Raw genomic sequence first — 20,819 nt, forward strand, 5'->3', positions numbered from 1 at the left:
GTAATCCAGCTACTCAGGAGGCTGAGGCAGGAGAATCACTTGAACCCAGGAGGTGGAGGTTGCAGTGAGCCAAGATCTCACCACTACACTCCAGCCTGGGCGACAGAGTGAGATTGTCAAAAAGAAGAAAGAAAGAAGGAAAGAAGGAAAGAAAGAAAGAAAGAAGGAAGGAAGGAAGGAAGGAAGGAAGGAAGGAAGGAAGGAAGGAGGAAGGAAGGAAGGAAGGAAGGAAGGAAGGAAGGAAGGAGGGAGGAAAAAAAGCAGAAAAACTGTATATTTTGCATCTTCATTTTCTTGTCTCACGTTTTCTCACTGTATTTCCCAGAAAGCAGGCTCAAGTGGCCCACTGACCTATTCTGCATTAGAACGCTGTCTGCCTCTCTGAAGCAGTGATTCTCACCTGGGTTGGAGGGCGGGGGGAACATTTGGCAATGGCTACAGATATTTTTGGTTGTCCCAACTTAGAGTGGGGAATTGCTGCTGGCATCTCGTGGGTAGAGGCCAGGGATGCTGCTAAATATCCTACAATGCACAGGACAGCCCCCAACACACAGAATAACGCAGCCCCAAATGTCCACAGTGTTGAGGTCCAGGAGCCTTTCCCAGGGAGCTAACTGCCTCCTAGGCACAGGCTTGGGGGCAAGGAAGTGGTGGGCACCCCCGTCCTCTCCTGCTATTGCTGCTGCTCTCAGCTCAAGCTCTGGGGGCGCTGTTAGCCTGCTCTTTCAGGTCCTTAAATTTCTTTCTTGATGATTTGGGACTAATGCCACAGATCTGGGAGGAAAAACACTGAAGCAGGAGAATTGCTTGAAGCCGGGATGCAGAGGTTGCAGTGAGCTGAGATTGTGCCACTGCACTCCCGCCTGGACGACAGAACAAGGCCCCATCTCAAAAACAAACGAACAACAACAACAAAAAACAAATATCATCAATACAAACACCACCAGACCAACAATATCAGTACAGGTAAGGGGATGGTGGGAAAAGAGGAAGATACAGAAGTCCTCATCTTTTGCTGCGGAGAGTCAATAGAAAGATTCAATATGTTGTTAAAAACGAGATGTGAACATGGGCACTCAGAGAGTGTTATGAGTTGGTGGGATGTCCACACTGGGTGGGGACTGGGAGCAGCACTGGTCAGAGCCTGGGCAGCAGACAGGACGTGGGTCAGCCCAGAGAAGAGTGGCAGAGCTCATCAAGGGTGAGGATGGGGGTGGGGGAGTCTGAATAATAACTGTGATTTCATCATTTTCTAGCCAAGTGATTCTTTATCTTTGAGCCTGTAGACTGCCTTCACAGCATTTACCCAGGTCTTTTTCTTTATTTCGGTGATACCCATACTTGAACAGTGCCTGGTACTTAGTGGATGCTTAATAAATGTTTTTGTTTATCTTTTATTTTTATTTATATATATATTTGAGACAGAGTCTCCCTCTGTCACCCAAGCCGGAGTGCAGTGGTGCTATCTCAACTCACTGCAACCTCCACATTCCCAGGCTCAAGAGATTCCCATGTCTCAGCCTCCCAAGTAGCTGGGATTATAGGTGTGCACCACCATACCCAGCTAATTTTTGTACTTTTAGTAGAGATGGGGTTTCACCATGTTGGCCGGGTTGGTCTCGAACTCCTGGCCTCAAGTGATCTACCCACCTAGGCCTCCCAAAGTGCTGGATTACAGGAGTGAGCCACTGCACCCGGCCTTTTCGAACGAATGACAGTGGGGAGTGAATAAGAGTCTCACTTGGGTACAGAGATTGACCTGACAGAGGGCAGCTGGGTGATCCTGGTTCATGTTCCCAGAAGGGAATTTCTGTTATTTAGTCTCTGTCCTAACCACCAGATCATCCCTCTGGGCAAGGGGCTCAGTAATTAAGAGTCCAAGACTGAGCACCACCCTGGGGATCCAGGCAGGGCGTACTAAAGACCTTGCCAACCCCAGCTCACAGTTCTAGCTCTGGCATCTAGTTTATGGATTATGTCACAGTCCCCAAAATGTATGGGCGATCTCCCCATATACCCCAAATTGAGAGTAGCAGCCAACTGCAATGCTCTTAAAAGAGGTAAGAAAACGTAACAATCAACACAAATAGAAAGTGTTACAGTGATGAAAGGAGGCTGTGATGTCCCAACATCTGCAGTCATGCTTGTCCGGGAAGCTCCCGACTTCCCTTCCCCGCAAGTGGCAGGAGAGCAGCGGGCACGGCAGCCCGGAAACCTCTGCTCTCTTCTGTACTTGTCTTTCCTTAAGTTGGCCCGTTACCAGGGTTTGGTTCCGTTTTTCTGTTTTCATGGGTTTAGGATTTTGAAACCCATTATTGACTGGAGCCTTGAACACCATGGAATGCAAAGACAGGTCCGTTAACATTGCAGGTGGCTCACAGACTTGAGATCACGAACATCCACTGTGGCACAGGTGCCTCAGGGGGAAACACATTCTTCTTGTGTTTTCTTCTGTGTTGGAGGCCTCAGAAGGAAGAAGGGCTCTGTCAGGCCCTAGGGACTGTGCAGAGAAGGGAATAGCCCCAGGTGGCACGGCTGCAGGAGATAAGGGACCAGGGGGCTGCTCCCTGAAGCTAGGGCCAGCACTGCCTCTAGAACCAGTCACTTCTCCATAGAAATGTTGTTTCTCTGGCAGGTGTGGTGGCTCACACCTGTAATCCCAGCACTTTGGGAGGCCAAAGCAGGCAGATCTCTTGAGGTCAGGAGTTCGAGACCAGCCTGGGCAAAATGGTGAAAGCCTGTCTCTACAAAAAAATTTAAAAATTAGCTGGGTGTGGTGGCATGTGCCTGTAACCCCAGCTACTCCGGAGGCTGAGGCAGGAGAATCGCTTGAGCCTGGAGGGGAAAGTTGCAGTGAACAGAGATCACACCACTACACTCCAGCCTGGGTGACAGAGTAAGACCCTATCTCTAGAAAGAAAAGAAAAGAAATTTTTAAAAAAGAAAGAAAAGAAAAGAAGAGAAGAGAAAAGAGAAAAGAAAAGAAAAGAAAAGAAAAAAAGGTTCTTTCTTCTGTGGGAGGGCCTTTCTCCCTGGACAGGATGTCAGTGGGCATCGGGACTCTCATCATCGGGTTGATTCTTCCTCCCTCAAGACCTTCTTTGTGGCCTGTTCACCCAGAGGACGGCCCCCAGCATGCCCAGGAGCAGAGGCAGCTCCAGGAGGAACAGGAACGGGAAGTGGGTGCTGCTGAGCAGGGACCTGTGGGGACACGGTGACAGGAAATGAGCTGCGTCCTGAGTCAGAGGTCTCAGGTCTTCTCAACTCTATGCCCAGATCCTGGCTTCCAATGTCTATGTGAGGGCAAGCCTGGAACCCCAGCCAGGACAGGCCCCTTGGCCGTGCACGGTCATGCTGCTCACCAGCAAGGCCTCCAGTCCTCCCTATACCCCCAGTCAACTCAGCCTGGCATTCGAGGTCCTGTCTGCCAACTCTCATCCGGCCTTTTTGGCTGGTCTCCCATAACTCCTCCTCACCTATCTTGAAGGGGTTTGGCATTCCCTGTCTCTTCTTACCTCGGCTTCTGCTGCATTCTGCACCCAGAGGGGCTCCCCACCCTCATCGCTACCTGTGCAAATGCTACCCACCTTTCAGGTGTCAGATCTGATGTCTTATCCTTGAAGGCCTTGGAGGTTGACCTTGCTCTGACCCTCTGCCTGTGGACCAGCACCTGACCCTGGAGTTCCTTATGTTCCCTGTTACTTTCTATGGGTACGTAAGGGCCGGAACCTTGTTGACCATCAATTCCACCCCTCACCGTGCTCCACCCACTTCCTAGGGTCGTGACCTCCTAGCTTGTTTCTTTCACCTCAGCGCAACTTGAGGCCACTCTCAGCTCACGGATAAATTTTAAAAATCAGACCAGGAGTGGTGGCTCGCACTTGTAATCCCAGCACTTTGGGAGGCCAAAGCTGGCGGATTGCTTGAACCCAAGAGTTCAGGACCAGCCTGAGCAACCTAGTGAGCCCCTATCTCTGAAAAAAAAAAGAAAGAAAGAAAAGAAAGAAAGAAGGGAAGGAGGGAAGGAAGGAGGGAGAAAGAAGGAAGAAGAAAGAAAGAAGGAAGGAAAGGAAAGAAAGAAAGAAAGAAAGAAAGAAAGAAGAAAGAAAGAAAGAAAGAAAGAAAGAAAGAAAGAAAGAAAGAAAGATCAAAATTATATCCAACCCCAGAATGCTGGATGAGCCCTCAGATGGGACTGAGGGTATTTGGGGGAGATGGAGGAGGAACTATACAGCAGGCCACAGGTCAAAATGCCCCCAAAGGTCCTTCTCAGCTTCTTCACTTTTGGGGCTCTCCCACTACACCTCTGGAGTCCCTTGTCCTCTGTCCCCTGACAGTTAAAATCCCATCAGTTTGTACAAAAGCATAGAGGAGGAAACAAGCAAAAAAAAAACAGTCAAGGAGTCCTAAAGCCAGCTCCGCGGGTGGAGCTCTGTAGACACATTCGCAGAACTCAAGATCGAGTGAATGAATAAAAAACAGAGCTGAACTGCAGAGGGAACAGGCAGGCCTTGAGTTCCAGGAGGACCAAGCCAGAGACACAGGCCTCTGCGCTAGGCTCTAGCAGGAGCACCAGGGTCTGTGGTTTGGGCTCCAGCCTTGACCTGGGGGGCTTGACCACAGCAGGCCATGATGGAACCCAATAGCTAGCTCATAGGTGCTGACCTCTGGGGACTCCTCTGGACACCTCCAAGGCTGTTGAGCATCAGACTAATCCTCCAGACCCCTCTTCCAGCTTGGGAGGGCGAGAACGCTGAACTTCCAGCTTCCCCCTTTCCCTCTAGCATTTTCCACTCTCCTACTCTGGTGCCTGGGGAGAAGGAGGCTGGAACAATATTTGTTCTTGGGCAGAAACTAGGAGCAGATGAGAGAGGTGTCTCTCCTAACCCACTAGAGATCAAACCTCGATATGCCCTCTTGACCCCAGGAGGCGGGTAGGGCATGTTCAGGCCCCTCTCCTGCCACCCTTAGTCGGGTGGTAGCTCATGCCTGTGTTGCAGAGTTTGCCTTCATGTAGCCAATGCTTGCATGGGAAATCTTATTTTCCTCAAAGGTAAAGTGAGGTTGGGGCAGCCCACCTAAGGTTTGCAGTGACTTTACTGATACAAAGGTGCAACAGCAGGGACCTATGAGGGTTTCAGCCTGAGTACCCCCAGAAGACAGGATTTTCAGAGTTAACAAATAAAAGCACAGAATGCTCAGTTAAATTTGAAGTTCAGATAAACAACATATGCTTTTTTAGTATAAGTATAGCCCATGAAATAGTTGGGATATACTTATGCTAAAAAATGTTTTGTTGTTTGTCTGAACTTGCAGTTTTACTGGGCATGCTGTTGTTGTATCTAGCAAACCCTGTTAGAGGAGAGGCCATGGGGCCAGACCTGTGGGACAGTGGTGGGACCTGGCTCCACCTACCTGGTGAGGGGGCTGCTAGTCTTCTGGGTGGCTGCAGGTGTGAAAGCCAGGCTTGCTGTTGCAGTTGTCCATTCTGGGACTGGAGTTTGTGTGTCTAAACATACAAAGCAGAACACGGTTCACCCCTTCCATGGAAGGCCCAGCTCTGGCTGTGGCCCTAAGGCTTGTCCACCTAGGAATTAAGGAGCCTCTGCCTTGGGCTCCAAGACTCTCTGGCCAGCATCCAAAATATTACATGAATTATTTTCTAAAGAGAAGTTACTGAATTATTACCATGTGAGAAATTCTGAGCAGACTAAGGAGGGAATTTGCAATCACCAGTTGCATGGCACAGCTTAGCACACTCCACAGCGTTCCGCTCTCCTAGGGCTAGGCTAGCTCTTTTCTGAGTCTCAGCCGCAGCTGAGGTGAACGCCTTACAGCCTGTTCTGTAGAGATTTGGCCACTGGGCTTGTGGCCCTCTCGCTGAGCCACCTCTGGGGATCCCGGGATTCCTGGCTCTCTGCAGCCAGGCCCAGCGCCCTCCACCTCCGCTCTTCCCTCTCTGGCCCTTTCCTGTCTTCCTGCAGCTTTGCGATCTCACCCTCCCTACCCTCGTTGAAGTCTGGCTATATCAAATGCATCCCAGCCTCCGCTGTGTGCCAGTTCCTGCTGCACCACACCCTACTCACTGTGACGGTGTGTGTAGTGAGTTTTGATATTCAAAGTTTGCTTCTGGACCAATCTAAAAATAAGAGATCATAGCATCATATTTGTCTTTTTTTATATCATTTTCCTGTGATTAAATAAAGGTATAACTCACACATAATAAACTGTAAATATTTAAAGAGAACAATATGTTAAACTGATGTATGTTTATACCTGATAACACCACCACCGTGGTCAGGACCGTGAGCATAGTCATAATCCCCAAGAGCGCCCTCCTCCTTACTCTGTCCCCAAGTGTTAGGGATTGAACTGTGGCCCCCTAAAAATTATATGTTGATACCCTAGTCTCCAGTACCTCAAAATGTGACTGTATTTGGAGCTAAAACCTTTCAAGAGGCAATTAAAATGAGTCTGTTAGGGTAAGTCCTAATACCATCTGACTGGTGTCCTTCTCTGAAGAGGAGATGAGGACATGCGGGGAGACACCAGGGCGTGCGAGCACAGAGGGGCAACCTCAGGAAGGGGCAGCAAGAGGGCAGCCACCTGCAAGCCAGGGAGGGAGGCTTCAGGCTCAACGGAACCTGCCAACACCTTGCTCTTGGACTTCCAGCCTCCAGAACTATGAGAAATACATTTCTGTTGTTTACGCCACCCAGTCTGTGGTATTTTGTTGTGACAGCCTTAGCTAAGGGATGATAGCACTGATCCATTTTCTCTTACTATCGATGAGTTTGCATTTTGCAGAATCTAATATAAATGGAATCCTACAGTGTAAATCAAGTTTTTGAGCCGGTTTCTTTCATTCAGCATAACTATGTTATCATTGGTATATCAGTAGAATGTTCCCTTTTATCACAAGTTGTATTCTATTGTACGGGTAGTTCACTTTTTTTGTTGTTGTTTGTTTTGTTTTGTTTTGTTTTGAGACAGAGTCTCTCTCTGTCGCTCAGGTTGCAGTGCAGTGGCATGACCTTGGCTCACTGCAACCTCCGCCTCCCAGGTTCAAGCAATTCTCTGCCTCAGCCTCCCAAGTAGCTGGGACTACAGGTGAGTGTCATCACAGCCAGCTAGTTTTTAAAAATTTTTAGTAGAGACAGGGTTTTGTCATGTTGTCCAGGCTGGTCTCAAACGCCTGGCCTCAAGCGATCCCCCTGCCTCGGCCTCCCAAAGTGCTGGGATTACAGGTGTGAGCCACCATGCCCAGCCCGTATTTCACATTTTTAAAAAAATCCACTCACTTGAATTGTTTCCAGTTTTTTGCTATTACAAATAAAGCTGCTATGAATGTTCACATACAAGTCTGTGTGAACATAAAACTTTATATCATTTTGACTAAATATGGAAGAGCTGAGGGGCTGGATCATCTCTGGCAGGCATACGTTCCATGTCTGAAGAAACTGCAAACTCTTTTCCCAGGTGGTTGTATCATGTGCATTCCCACCTGCAGGGTGTGAGGCTCCAGGTGCTCCAGAGTGTCTCCAACACTTGGTGTCAAGGTCACTAATGTTAACTTTTGTTACAGGCTGAAAGAATAAGAGTCATGACCAACTCAGTATATCACTGGAGGCTATATGAGCCAACAGAAAACTGTTCTTTCCAAAGCAGGATGTTGGAAAACTGGCAACTGTGTCTGCTGCCAGAAGGGACACTGAGGGCAGTCACACCCAAAGTGCAGTGTTCCTTGTGATTATTTATACAAACATCTGAAAACTGTTGTACAAAGAAAGCAATTATGTGAACCTGTGATAAATCAAGCAGCTGACCAACTGTTATGTCTCCCTCCCTGCTCTTTCTACCTAATAAATTCGAAGGGCTGTAGAAGCTCAGGGCCCTTGTTCACTAGAAGCAAGGAGCTCCCTGACCCCTTCTTTCTTTCTTTTTTTTTTTTTTTTGTTGAGACGGAGTCTCGCTCTGTCTCCCAGGCTGGAGTGCAGTGGCCGGATCTCAGCTCACTGCAAGCTCCGCCTCCCGGGTTTATGCCATTCTCCTGCCTCAGCCTCCGGAGTAGCTGGGACTACAGGCGCCCGCCACCTCACCCGGCTAGTTTTTTTTTTGTATTTTTAGTAGAGACGGGGTTTCACCGTGTTAGCCAGGATGGTCTCGATCTCCTGACCTCGTGATCCGCCCGTCTTGGCCTCCCAAAGTGCTGGGATTACAGGCTTGAGCCACCGCGCCCAGCCGACCCCTTCTTTCAAAACAGATCTCTTTGTCTTTATCTTCATTTCTGCATTCATCCCCCTTTGTTCAATTCCATAGCAACCAACAGTGACAAGTGGTGGCCAGGACAGGAACGTGAGCAAAGAAGGTCTGCTGGAGCAGAGAAAGAGAAACTGACAAGACTAACGAGAAACCCCGGCACAAGTCTGCCGGCAGCAGATACAAGGTCAGTGCTCTAAAGAGGTACTGGGAATGGGAAGTTTTCTGAATCAGGGTAACATGGGGCAGAATTTGTCTCTTGAGGTGCAACATTATGTGCATTTGCTTAAAGTTTTACTTAAACAATCTGGTGCTCAGGTCAGTTCTCAAACATTAACTAAGATGCTGAAGAAGGTCACTATACATAACCCATGGTTTCCACAGACAGGCAGTCTCGATGTAGAAATTTGGGACAGAGTAGGAGAAGGATTAAAACGGGCTCACCAAAAAGGTCTTAAAGTTGATCCTTCTGTTTTTTCTGCTTGGAGTTTTATCCATACTGTTCTCCTGCCATTATCTCCTTCTTATTCTGCTAGACAGCAGAAGTCATATTCTGAGTCTAAAAATCTGAATCTTTTGTCCCACCCACAGTACCAATTAAAAATAATAAACAGGAAGAGGATGAAAATTGGCCTGTGTCGCCCCTTCCAGTAGCAGAAACATCTGTACCACCTCCTTCAGTAGCAGAAATAGAGACCCCAGTACAAAGAATTTTACGCTCTGCTGCTATAGCTGGAGAGCCCTTAGGACCCTGCGCTTTTCCTATTTCCATAAGGCCCGATCCAAATAATCCACAGCAGTTTATTCATGAACACACTCCACTACAGTTTAAGTTGCTGAAGGAATTGAAAGCTAGTGTAGTTAATAATGGAGTACAAAGCCCATTTACTTTAGGATTGCTAGAATCTATATTTGACGCTATGCGCCTTCCACCCTTTGATGTAAAGCATTTGGCTCGCACTCGTTTGTCTGCTAGTGCATACCTGACATGGAATTTAAATTGGCAAGAACTGTCGGCCGGGCGCGGTGGCTCAAGCCTGTAATCCCAGCACTTTGGGAGGCCGAGATGGGCGGATCACGAGGTCAGGAGATCGAGACCATCCTGGCTAAGATGGTGAAACCCCGTCTCTACTAAAAAATACAAAAAACTAGCCGGGCGAGGTGGCAGGCGCCTGTAGTCCCAGCTACTCGGGAGGTTGAGGCAGGAGAATGGCGTAAACCCGGGAAGCGGAGCTTGCAGTGAGCTGAGATCCGGCCACTGCACTCCAGCCTGGGCAACAGAGCGAGACTCCATCTCAAAAAAAAAAAAAAAAAAAAAAAGAACTGTGTGCACACCAGGCTAGACAGAATCATGCTGCTGGACACAGAGACATTACAGAGGATATGCTGTTAGATAATGGTCCTTATTCAGATCTGGAACATCAAATGGCACTCCCAGATGCTGCTTATAAGCGGTGTGTCTTGGCTGCTAAACGTGCCTGGGCCACAATTCCTGAGGAAGGGGTCCCACCCAGTACAATCTTTTTTACATATCATGCAAGGGTGGCTTATGCATATTTTCTTGCAAGACTACGAGAGGCAGTGAAGCATCAGATTCCTCATACTGTGGCTGCAGAAATGCTAACCTTAACTCTAGCTTTTGAGAATGCAAATGCAGATTGTAAATGTGCACTGGCACCTGTGAGATGTACAAAAAACTTGGGAAATTTTCTCAAAGCTTGTCGAGATGTGGGAACTGAGCTTTATCGCTCTACGATGTTGGCTCAAGCAACGGCTAATTTAGTAGTGGACAAATCTAAAAAGAGCCAAGGGGAGAATCCTAAAATGGAAAAATGTTGTAATTGTGGAAAAATCGGACACTTCAAAAAAGAACACCGTCAGACCTCTGGGCAGAAGGGATCTTATAATGCAGTTCCCTGCGCCCCCCAACAGAAAAAAACGCGAGGATTTTGCCCTCATTGCAATAAAGGAAATCATTGGGCTAGTCAATGCCACTCAAAATTTCATCAGAATGGCACGCCCTGTGGGGAAACGAGAAGGAGGCCTGGACCTGGGCCCCACAAACAATGAAGGCACTCCCCATCCAGCCCACAGCCCTATCTCAGGGATGGGTTCCCAGAGGCACATTGATTCTCTCTCCCCAGGAATATCCTGAAGCGCAGGATTCGATCTCCTAGTCAGAGAACAGGTAACGTTAGTGGGAGGAGACAAACCCACCAAACTTCCCACTGGTATTTGGGGACCTTGGCCAACAGGATATATGGGATTAATTTTGGGTAAAAAGCTGTCTTAATTTACAGGGCATTACTATAGTCCCAGGAGTTATGGATTCTGATTATGAAGGAGAAATTCAAGTAGTGGTAATGTCACAAGATCTTTGGGGTTTTGAACCAGGAGAATATATTGCTCAGCTACTGCTTATTTCCTGCAAGTTACACCCTTCTCCACGGAGGTCGGGAGTTCAAGACCAGCCTGTCCAACATGGAGAAGCCCCATCTCTACTAACAATACAAAATTAGCCAGGCGTGGTGGTGCATGCCTGTAATCCCACCTACTCAGGAGGCTGAGGCAAGAGAATCTCTTGAACCCAGGAGGTGGAGGTTGTGGTGAGCCGAGATCTTGCCATTGCACTCCAGCCTGCAGCCTGGGCAACAAGAGCGAAACTCCATCTCAAAAAAAAAAAAAAAAAAAAAAGAATTGATATTATCTGGTCCTGAACTCACCAAAGGGCATCTGAGCCTGACATTTTCTTTGCGAAAAGACTGCAAATGACAAATTCTATTTCATTAATAGATATAGAGCTATTCCAGTTTATTTCTTCTTGTGACTGGTAGTTTGCACCTTTCAAGGATGTTTTTCCATTTCATTTAACTTGTTGAATATATTGGCATAAAAGTTGTTTATGACACATACTCCTTTATTATTCTTTTAGTAGCTGTAAAATCTGTTGTAATGTTACCTCTCTCATTTCTGATGTTAATAATTGACGTCTTCTCTCGTTTTTCCTGATCTGTCTAGCTAGAAGTTTAACAGTGTTTTTGATGTTCTCACAGAAAAGGTATCTCGTTTCATTTTTTTTCCCCTATTACTTTTGTTTGCGATTTCATTAATTTTTCACTGTGGTCTTAATATTATCTGTGTTCTGGTCTTTGCTTTGAGTTTACTTTGATCTTTTTTTTCCCCTTGTTTCTTAAGCTAAGACCATTGCCTTGAGGCCCTTCTCCTTTTCTGACACAGGCACTTAGTGCTATAAAGAAGTTCCAAGAAGGCACTGGCAGGGACTGGGGTCTCTGGTTACCAGGGAAGGGGGTCCCTTTGGCCCATGGGCTGAAACTGGAACCATCACCCTGTCATCTGTGGGCAACAGACTCGGACACTGAGCTGTTCAGAGAAAAACGAAATGTGCCTAGAAAGGCTTAATCCCATCCTGGAGGGAGCCCTGGGAGCCATGGGGGCATTAAAGAGATCCCCTCAATCCCAAGCGGTTCTTCAGGGTCCTGTGAGATCTGTCTTAGTCTACTTTTTCTTGGTTATAACAGAATATCTGGAATTGAGTAATTTATAAAGAAAAGGAATTTGTTTCTTACAATTATGAAGGCTAAGATGTCCGAGGTTGAGGAGCCACATCTTGTGAGGGCCTTCTTGACAGTAGGGACTCTGCAGAGTCCCAAGGTGGCTCAAGGCATCTCATGGTGATGGAACTGAGTGTGCTAGGTCAGGTCTGTCTGCCTTTTATTATAAAGCCACCAGTTCCATTCCCATGATAACCCATTCATTCTTTAATCCACAAATGGATTAATTCATTCATGGGAACTCTACCCCCATGACCCAGTCACCTTTTAAAGGCCTCGTCTCTCAATACTGCCACACTGGGGATTAAGTTTCAACACGAGTTTTTGGGGGACAAATATTCAAACCATAGCAAGACCTCAGGACTCAGCCACCCTCTGTCACAGGTGACTCTGAGTGACAGTTAATTTACTCAAGTGGGACCTCAGGGACCAGGACAGAGCAGGACCTGAGAGACGCACATGTATATACACTTCCTCTTACCTGGCTTAATGGTCACTTGAACGTTGACCCCAAGATCAATTCCAGTTCTCTGAATCCCACACCAATAACTGTCAGCATCATCTATTTTAAGATTCTCCATGGTCACGGTGAACGTGCGGTTTTTCTGATTGTCCCTGATGGACACCCGATTCTTCTTTACCTCCTGCTCTGATCCATTTGTTTTAACAAGGATGTTACAGCCATTCCAATCAGCTCCTCGACACCACCACTTCAAGTAAGTCTCCCAGCCTGAGCCGTAAGCACACTGCACAGTCAACGAGCCCCACTCTGAGCCATTCACTGTTGTTGGACCAGTGATTTCAGTGGCAATGGAGTAGCCTGGAAAACACAAATTCACGTGCCATCACCTCCCACCCCAAGGGCAGGGCCACAGCCTCCTGCATTGGGAGTAGTGGCCAAATCCAACTGCCTTATAACAGTCAAGGAAGGAGTACATTTTCTACAAGACAAATCTTTGTCCTTCAAAATTCCACTGGGTCAAAGTCACCAGGAAAATCACTGAAGAGCACAATTGCAGATCCCCAAAGAAACACAAATGTTGACACTGAGCAGTAAGAGCTTCCTACAGTTCACCCCTCTCCCTCTCCCTATGGCCAACAAATCTTTATATTCCAAGGAACGCTCTTTTGCAACCATCTTTGTGTTACGCTGGTCTGATGGGGAGGAAATTGCAGAAGACCCTTTTCCAGGAGAATGATTGCTGCCTTGACGCTTGGCTGTTCCTGGTGATTCTGATGGTTTCTGGTGGCTCTGCTGTAGTTAATCACCCTGAATGAATCCCTTTGAAATCGATCAAATAGTGATGCCAACTGGTCTCTATGTGCTATGGGATCCACATCACACAGATCTCCATTTTGCCACACATGGTTATAAATTCCAGTTTCAAAATTCCTAGGAAAAGCTAACTTAGATAAACGCAAGTAAAGGTTAGGTATAAACAGAGCAGCACCCATTCCACACCCTCCTGCATCTTATAAATTCTTCTCTAAACATAATGGACATGATTCAAGTCAGTTAAAGGGTGAGGAATGGGGCATACCTAATTAGCTTCACTTTTCAAACAATTTGCTCCAGGACAAGACGAGTCTGCATGAACTTGTCAGCCTAATCTTTCACTTGAAAACAATTCAAAACAGTGGAAATACCTTAAGTGAGACCTTTGTCAGAAATTCTTTAAATTCAACTGACCTAAAGGGAGACCTAGCTAAAGATACGATTGATTTTGATTATTTACGCACTGGCAATAACCGCAGCTGTGATTACTGCAGCATAAACTTGAGATCGAACTAGAAGCACATTGGAGCACTTGAAGAAGCCCTGGGAGCAATTCCATGGAAGGAGAGAGGTTGTCTCTGAAACGCCAAGAGACACCCAAGGTCATGGTTAAGAGCTCAGGCTGTGCCAGAGGGCTTGGGTTTGAATCCTGGCTCTACCACTTACAAGTTTTGTGAACCTGGGCAAATGAACCTCTCTGTGTGATACGGTTTGGCTGTGTCCTCACCCACATCTCATCTTGAATTGTAGCTACCATAATTCCGCTCACACCTGTAATTTCAGCACTTTGGGGGGCTGAGGCAGGAGAATCGCTTGAGCCCTGGAGCTTGAAAGCAGACCTGGAAGCATAGCGAGACTAAATAAATAAATAAAGATTAGCTGAGTGTCACACCGTATGCCTGTAGTCCTAGCTACTTACTTAGGAGGCTGAGGTGGGAGGACGGCTTGAGCCTGGGAGGTCAAGGCTGCAGTGAACCCTGATCCCAGCACTGTACTCCAGACTGGGTGACAGAGCAAACCCTGTCTCAGAAGGAAGGAAAGGAAGGAGAATACATCTGAAAATTGTTTACAGAAAATAAATTTGAAGCCAGGCATGGTGGCTCACACCTATAATCCCTGCAGTTTGGGAGGCCAAAGTGGGAGGATCACTTGAGCCCAGGAGTTTGAGACCAGCCTGGGCATTAAAGTGAGTCCTCATCTCTACCAAAAAATAATAATAATAATAATAATCGACTTTAAAGGAAAATAAATTTGAGATTGGAAGGGAAAATTTTCTTACAAAGCTTGATCTGAGTATAGATAATATAAGAAGCACATAGATTTGTTACATTTTAACAGAAATGAAAACACTGCATATCAAAATTTGTTGACATGACAGCCAAAGCTGTACCCAAATATAAATCCTAGGAAAAAAATGTTTGATGATTCCTCAAAAAGTTAAACGTAGAGTTAACATAGGATTCAGCAATTATACCCCTAGATACATACCCAAGAGACCTGAAAACGTATCTCCACACAAAACCATGCTATGAAAGCTCATAACATTATTACTATCAATTTTTAAAAGGTGGAAATAACCCTAAGGTTCATGAACAAATGACTGGAGAAACCAAATGTGGTATATCCACTGTGAAATATTATGCAGCCATGAAAAAGAATGAAGCTCTGATTTGTGCTACAACACTGAGGAACCTTGAAACATCATGCTAAGTGAAAGAAGCCAGACATGAAATGTCACATGTTGTATGATTCCATTCATATGAAATGTCCAGAACAGGCAGACTCCTAGAGACAAGAAAGTAGATTAGTGGATGCCAAGGGCTGGGGAAGGGGTTAACTGCTAATGTATATGGGGTTTCTTTTTGAGGTGAGGAAAATGTTCTGGAATTAGATAGAGGTGATCTTTGTACAACTTTGTGAATGTACCAAAAGCCACTGAGTTATACACTTTGAGTAAATTTTATGGTGTATGAATTATATCTCAATTGGACAAAACTAAATTCTTAGTCTTAACATAATTTAATTAATTTAGAAAGAAAAATAATCACAATCTTTAATTTATTAAAGATAACAAGTGCTAATCCCAAGGAAATAAGAAGAAATTATACCTATAAGAAATGAATCATTAGATAATAAAATCAGTTAACGTTAATCAACCAGATCTCAAAACTGACTAGTTCAATGTAGGAGAAAAGATGATGTGGGAAAAGGAGAAGCAACAATAACGTGGAAAATCTTGTGGCACATGTAATCAAAATGAGCACCATCATTCCTCGATATCCAGAGGGAATTGGTTCCAGGACCCTGTGGCTATGAACATCTACAGATGCTCAAGTCCTTGATATAAAATGCCATGATATTTACATATAACCTACACACATCCTCCCATACACTTTAAATCTCTCTAGATTATTTATACTTCTTTTTTTTTTTTTTTTTTTTTGAGACGGAGTCTCACTCTGTCGCCAGGGCTGGAGTGCAGTGGCCGGATCTCAGCTCACTGCAAGCTCCGCCTCCCGGGTTCACGCCATTCTCCTGCCTCAGCCTCCCGAGTAGCTGGGACTACAGGCGCCCGCCACCTCGCCCGGCTAGTTTTTTGTATTTTTTAGTAGAGACGGGGTTTCACCGGATTATTTATACTTCTAATGCAATGTAATTGCTATGTCATACGTAGTTGTTAGACTGTACTGTTTAGGGAATAATGAAAAGAAAAAGTCTGTACATGTTCAGCGTAGGTAGAGGACTTTCTTTTCCAAATATTTTCCACCTGTAGTTGGTTAAATTGACAGATGAGGAACCCATGGATATATATGTAGGCCTGACTGTATATTACAACATATTAAAATTTTAAATTATAAAAGGATGCTTTATAACTACAGAACTTTGTGCTAATATATACTTAATAATATTGTTAGCTTTCTTGGTGGAGGGGGGGTGGAAATGATATAATTTATTCAAAAACAAGCAAAAAAACCCTGAATAGATAATAATCATTGGGCGGGGAGGGGGGGGAATCCAAACTATTCAAAGAATTTACCCTGGATCAAGCCTCTGTTGTCAGATAGCCTTATAGGTAATTTTTCAAGATTCTAAGGGAAAAAAATCCTTTATGTTCTAATTCCAGAGCATTAAAAAATGGAAATCTGGCCGGGCACGGTGGCTCACACCTGTAATCCCAGTACTTTGAGAGGCCAAGGTGGGCGGATCACGAGGTTAAGGAGCCCAGACCAGGCAGGCCAACATGGTGAAACCCCGTCTCTACTAAAAATACAAAAAAGTTAGCCAGGCATGGTGGTGCAAACCTGTAATCCCAGCTACTTGGGAGGCTGAGGCAGGAGAACTGCTTGAATCTGGGAGGCAGAGGTTGCAGTGAGCCGAGATTTCGCCACCGCACTCCAGCCTGCACGACAGAGCAAGACTCCTTCTCAGAGAATGATTACGCACTGTCTCGCTGCCTGTCTTCCTCCTTATACTCTAAGCTCTTTAGAGGAAGTCTCTGAGCCGTGGCTAAGAACCAGTCAAGACCATGTATGGAGGCGTCTAAACCATCCAGATGCTTGAGTCCGCCATGACTGACTGAGTCTGAGCCAGAACCCGAGTATCCGTGCTCTTTAAAAGTTCTTCAAGAATGGACTCATTCATTAGTTCCTTCCTTCATTCATATCTGTTCATTCATCTGTTTATATAGAAGGGTCAGGGTTGAGAACCCTAAGGTTCATTGAAGTGAGTCCTCATCTCTACAAATAATAATAGTAATAATAATCAACTTTAAAAGAAAATAAATTTGAGATTGGAAGGGAACATTTTCTTACAAAGCTTGATCTGAGTATAGATCATATGAGAAGCGCATAGATTTATTACATTTTAACAGAAATGAAAACACTGCATATCAAAATTTGTTGACATGACAGCCACAGCTGTACCCAAATATAAATCCTGGGAAAAAAATGTTTGATGATTCCTCAAAAAGTTAAACATAGAGTTAACATAGGATTCAGTAATTATACCCTAAGATATATACCCAAGAGAACTGAAAACATAGCTCCGCACAAAACTGTGCTGTGAAAGTTCCAACAAGAAGCTATTCCTGTTTTGGTTTGTCTTTGTTTGTTTCTGCAGCATCTAACACAGAACCTGTCAGATAACAAAAACTTGACTGCTATTTAATGAATACGGGCACGGATGGATGAATTGGCGCTGTCATTTTCCCTGACGTGTCTCCTTCCTAAGAACAGAGCGTCTCTGTCTCCAGCCCAGCCTCTGTCATTTCAGCACCTTAAAGCTCCAGCCACACTCACCTGGGAGGATGAGAAGCAGCAGAGCCTGGGACAGCCACATGGTACTGTCTCCTCTCCTCTCCTCTCCTCGGTGATCACAGGTGTCTGATGCCTTTTAGACACTTGAATCCAAGCTCAGAAGTCAATGCTGCAAACCTACCAGAATCTCCTTCAAGTTTCTTGCTCGCTTCCTATTATGTCTGTAGCTACTTCTCTATTTTACATATTAGGAGAAAAGAGGTGTCATTCTTTGCTATGGTACAGTGTGTTGCAAGGTGTGCCCAAACTTTTGTGCATGTAGGAGAGAAAATGGGTCCAGGCCTGGTCAGGTTTGCACGGGAGTGCATGTGGGAGCCAAGGAGCAGGAGGAGCCAGGAGGAACCCAGGCATTGAGGAGCTGTGGGATCTGCTGCCAGGAGGAGAGGACAGACAAGGCTGGCCTTGAGCAGTGCAGGGAGAGGAGCAGTTTGGAAAACCACAGTGCACAGGACTCACACCCAGCCTTGCTGGAGAAAGCCCATGCCCCAGGCTCCTTCCAGGCAGCTCCACTGTAGGACATCTCATTGCCTCTTCCTGCTCTGGGCTGTCTGACCCACTGCTCCTACCCCTAGGACCGCTTCCTCTGGGGCGGTGAGTCACTCCAAAGCCACTGTGAAGTCAAGGCCGGGCTCAGTGGGGAAGGTCAGGAATGGAGAAGTTGCCTTTTCTCATTAGCTTCCTCTTGCCCTGATTTCATCCTCTCCATCCCTGCACACTTTCCCCTGGCTGCTGTTGGAAACTACTTATTCTGCTGACACCCAATCGGACTTTCCCAGTCTCTCCCCACTTTCTTCAGACGGTCCCTTCCCTCTTTCTCTGTCACCTTCTCCCTCTCCCTTTCCTTCCTGAATCGATTCATTTTGTCTCTCCTGTTTTATATTTTCCATATCTGTGGGTTTTGTTCTACATCTGGGGAGCCTTTTATATTGTTTATTTCATGATTTTACTTTCTCTTCCAATCCTTGGATCAAATATTTATTTTAGAGACTGGATTTTTATTTCAAAAAGTTTTTTTGGTTCTTTGATTGCTGATGTTTTTCAAACTCTCTTCTGTTCCTTGAACTATATCCCACCACTCTGTGGTCATGTCTTTGTTTTGTTGTTTGGTTTTGTTTGGTTCTTCTATATGATGAGTCTTCCTCAAATGTCTGCTAATTCTTGGTTATCCAATCATAGTCAAGAACAAGCTAAAGTGTAGCTAACTGAGACTTCAGAGTATATAGGAGTTAACAGTATATAAAATAGCTCTGGTGGCTCACGCCTGTAATCCCAGCACTTTGGGAGGCCAAGGTGGGCGGATCATCTGAGGTCAGGAGTTCGAGACCAGCCCGGCCAACATGGAGAAATCCCATCTCTACTAAAAATACAAAAATTAGCTGGGCAGTGGCACACGCCTGTAATCCCAGCTACTCAGGAGGCTGAGGCAGGAGAATCGCTTGAACCCAGGAGGTGGAGGTTGCAGTGAGCCGAGATTTCACCACTGCTCTCCAGCCTGGGCGAAAAAGTAGTTCCAAAAAAGACACCTGTACACGCATGTTTACAGCAGCACAATTTGCAACTGAAAACATAAGGAACCAGCCTAAATGCTCATCAAGCCATAAGTGGATAAAGACAACGTGGTGTACATATACACCATGGAATAGTACTCAGCCATAAAAAGGAACAAAATAATGGCGTTCACGGTAACTTGGATGGAGTTGAAGATCATTATTCGAAGTGAAGTAACTCAGGAATGGAAAACCAAATATTGTATGTCCTCACTTATAAGTGGGAGCTGAGCTATGAGGATGCAAAGGCACAAGAATGATACAACGAATTTTGGGGACTTAGGGGAAAGGATGGGGGGAATGAGGGAAAAAAGACTATGCGTTGGGTACAGTGTACATTGCTCCAGTGATGGGTGCACCAAAATCTCAGAAATCACTGCTAAAGAACTTATCCTTGTAACCAAAAGCCACCTGCTCCCCAAAAACTATTGAAATAAAATACAAAAAAGAAAAAGAAAATGAATAGTTCTAATTTATCATGCCAAATTATTTGAACCCTTCATTCTTTCTTGACTTACAAGCTACACTTTAAGGTGTGTGGACAGAGAGGGGCCTTCTAAATTCTAGAATGAAGAGGATTGAAGTTGAGCTCCAGCATTCTCACTGCCGTGGTTTCCCCAATATTATATTAAACTAAATAACTCCTGCTCTTTTGCTTGGGGGTCAGTGCCTGCCTGCAAGTATTTGGGGTATATGTAAAGATACACATTTTTGGCCTGGCACAGTGGCTTGCATCTATAATCCCAGCACATTGGGAGGCTGAGGTGGGTGGATCACCTGAGGTCAGGAGTTCAAGACCAGACTGGCCAACATAGTGAAACCCCATCTCTAATAAAAATACAAAAATTAGCCCAGCATGGTGGCGCATGCCTGTAATCCCAGCTACTTGGGAGGCTGAGGCAGGAGAACACTTGAATCCAGGAGGCGGATGCTGCAGTGAGCCGAGATCACACCATTGCACTTCAGCCGGGGTGATAGAGTGAGACTCCATCTCAAAAACAAAATAGAACAGAACAAAAATATATTTGTGGAACTGCTCCATGAACAAAGCTCCAATTGGGTCCCCAGTCTCCATTCCTACTTCTGACCCACACTCTGCATCATACCTGCTGGCACTGAGCACTGAGTTCAAAGCCTCCCCTGAGTTTTATCAGGTGGGTCAATTAGAGCAGGAGTTGCAAAATGCAATTTATTTTACCTGCCTTTTATTCTGAGGGTACACCCAATATGCCCCAGACCAACATAACCCTAAACTTTTGACACGGCACGTCCCTAAACCAGTGTAGGGTTTATCTCCCAGTCTCTGGAGCACATCCAGTTGCTAGCCTCTTCTTGTTATCAGGTCCAATTCGCATGATGTCATAAATGCAGGGGACTACCTTTATATTCTGAGCAATGGCTGGACGATTCAGGTTTCTTAGAATACTATGAAAAGAAGAAAATTAACACAGTCCTGGAACAAGACTATCAAAGTATACTGTTGTCCATGCCAAGTGAATGTACCTGCCTCTGTTCCTCCTTCCTGATGGTGGTGGAAAGCGTGCTTTTGCCAGATCAACAGTCACACACAACACACCAGGTTATGTTCATCTATTCTAGTAAACCTGTCACTGTTGGCACAGAAGATGGAAATTTGGCTATTGCTTTAATATGGTGGTGGGTTTGTTGCTGTTTTGTTTTGGAGACAGGGTCTCACTCTGTTGCCCAAGCTGGAGTGCAGTGACACAATCATAGCTAACTGCAGGCTCCACCTCCTGAGCTTCAGTGATCCTCTTGCCTCAGCCTCCTGAGTAGCTGACAGTACAGTTGTGCAACATTGCACTGGCTAATTTTTTTAAAACACTTTTCG

At 45.6% G+C, this 20,819-nt stretch overlaps 2 protein-coding genes across 2 annotated transcripts; one reads left to right on the forward strand and one right to left on the reverse strand.

The window, feature by feature from the left end:
• The first annotated feature begins 884 nt into the window (after window positions 1–884).
• CUNH17orf77 (chromosome unknown C17orf77 homolog) lies at window positions 885–18,267 on the forward strand. Its single transcript, XM_033182059.1, is given in 7 exon segments — window positions 885–966; window positions 8,320–8,446; window positions 17,227–17,454; window positions 17,457–17,600; window positions 17,602–17,645; window positions 17,647–17,849; window positions 17,852–18,267. Coding segments are annotated over 5 exon segments (723 nt in total). The 5' UTR covers window positions 885–966; window positions 8,320–8,446; window positions 17,227–17,289; the 3' UTR covers window positions 18,019–18,267.
• On the reverse strand, window positions 2,919–17,544 carry LOC117066642 (CMRF35-like molecule 5). Its single transcript, XM_033182060.1, has 4 exons — window positions 17,406–17,544; window positions 12,313–12,651; window positions 5,416–5,509; window positions 2,919–3,201 (listed from the first exon to the last, which is right to left on the reverse strand). The coding sequence occupies exons 1-4, from the start codon at window positions 17,443–17,445 to the stop codon at window positions 3,090–3,092; spliced, it is 585 nt and encodes a 194-aa protein (XP_033037951.1). The 5' UTR covers window positions 17,446–17,544; the 3' UTR covers window positions 2,919–3,089.
• Window positions 18,268–20,819: the final 2,552 nt, after the last annotated feature.

This window comes from Trachypithecus francoisi, unplaced genomic scaffold, assembly GCF_009764315.1.
Source record: "Trachypithecus francoisi isolate TF-2019V2 unplaced genomic scaffold, Tfra_2.0 Lachesis_group20, whole genome shotgun sequence".
Classification (NCBI taxonomy): Eukaryota; Metazoa; Chordata; class Mammalia; order Primates; family Cercopithecidae; genus Trachypithecus; species Trachypithecus francoisi.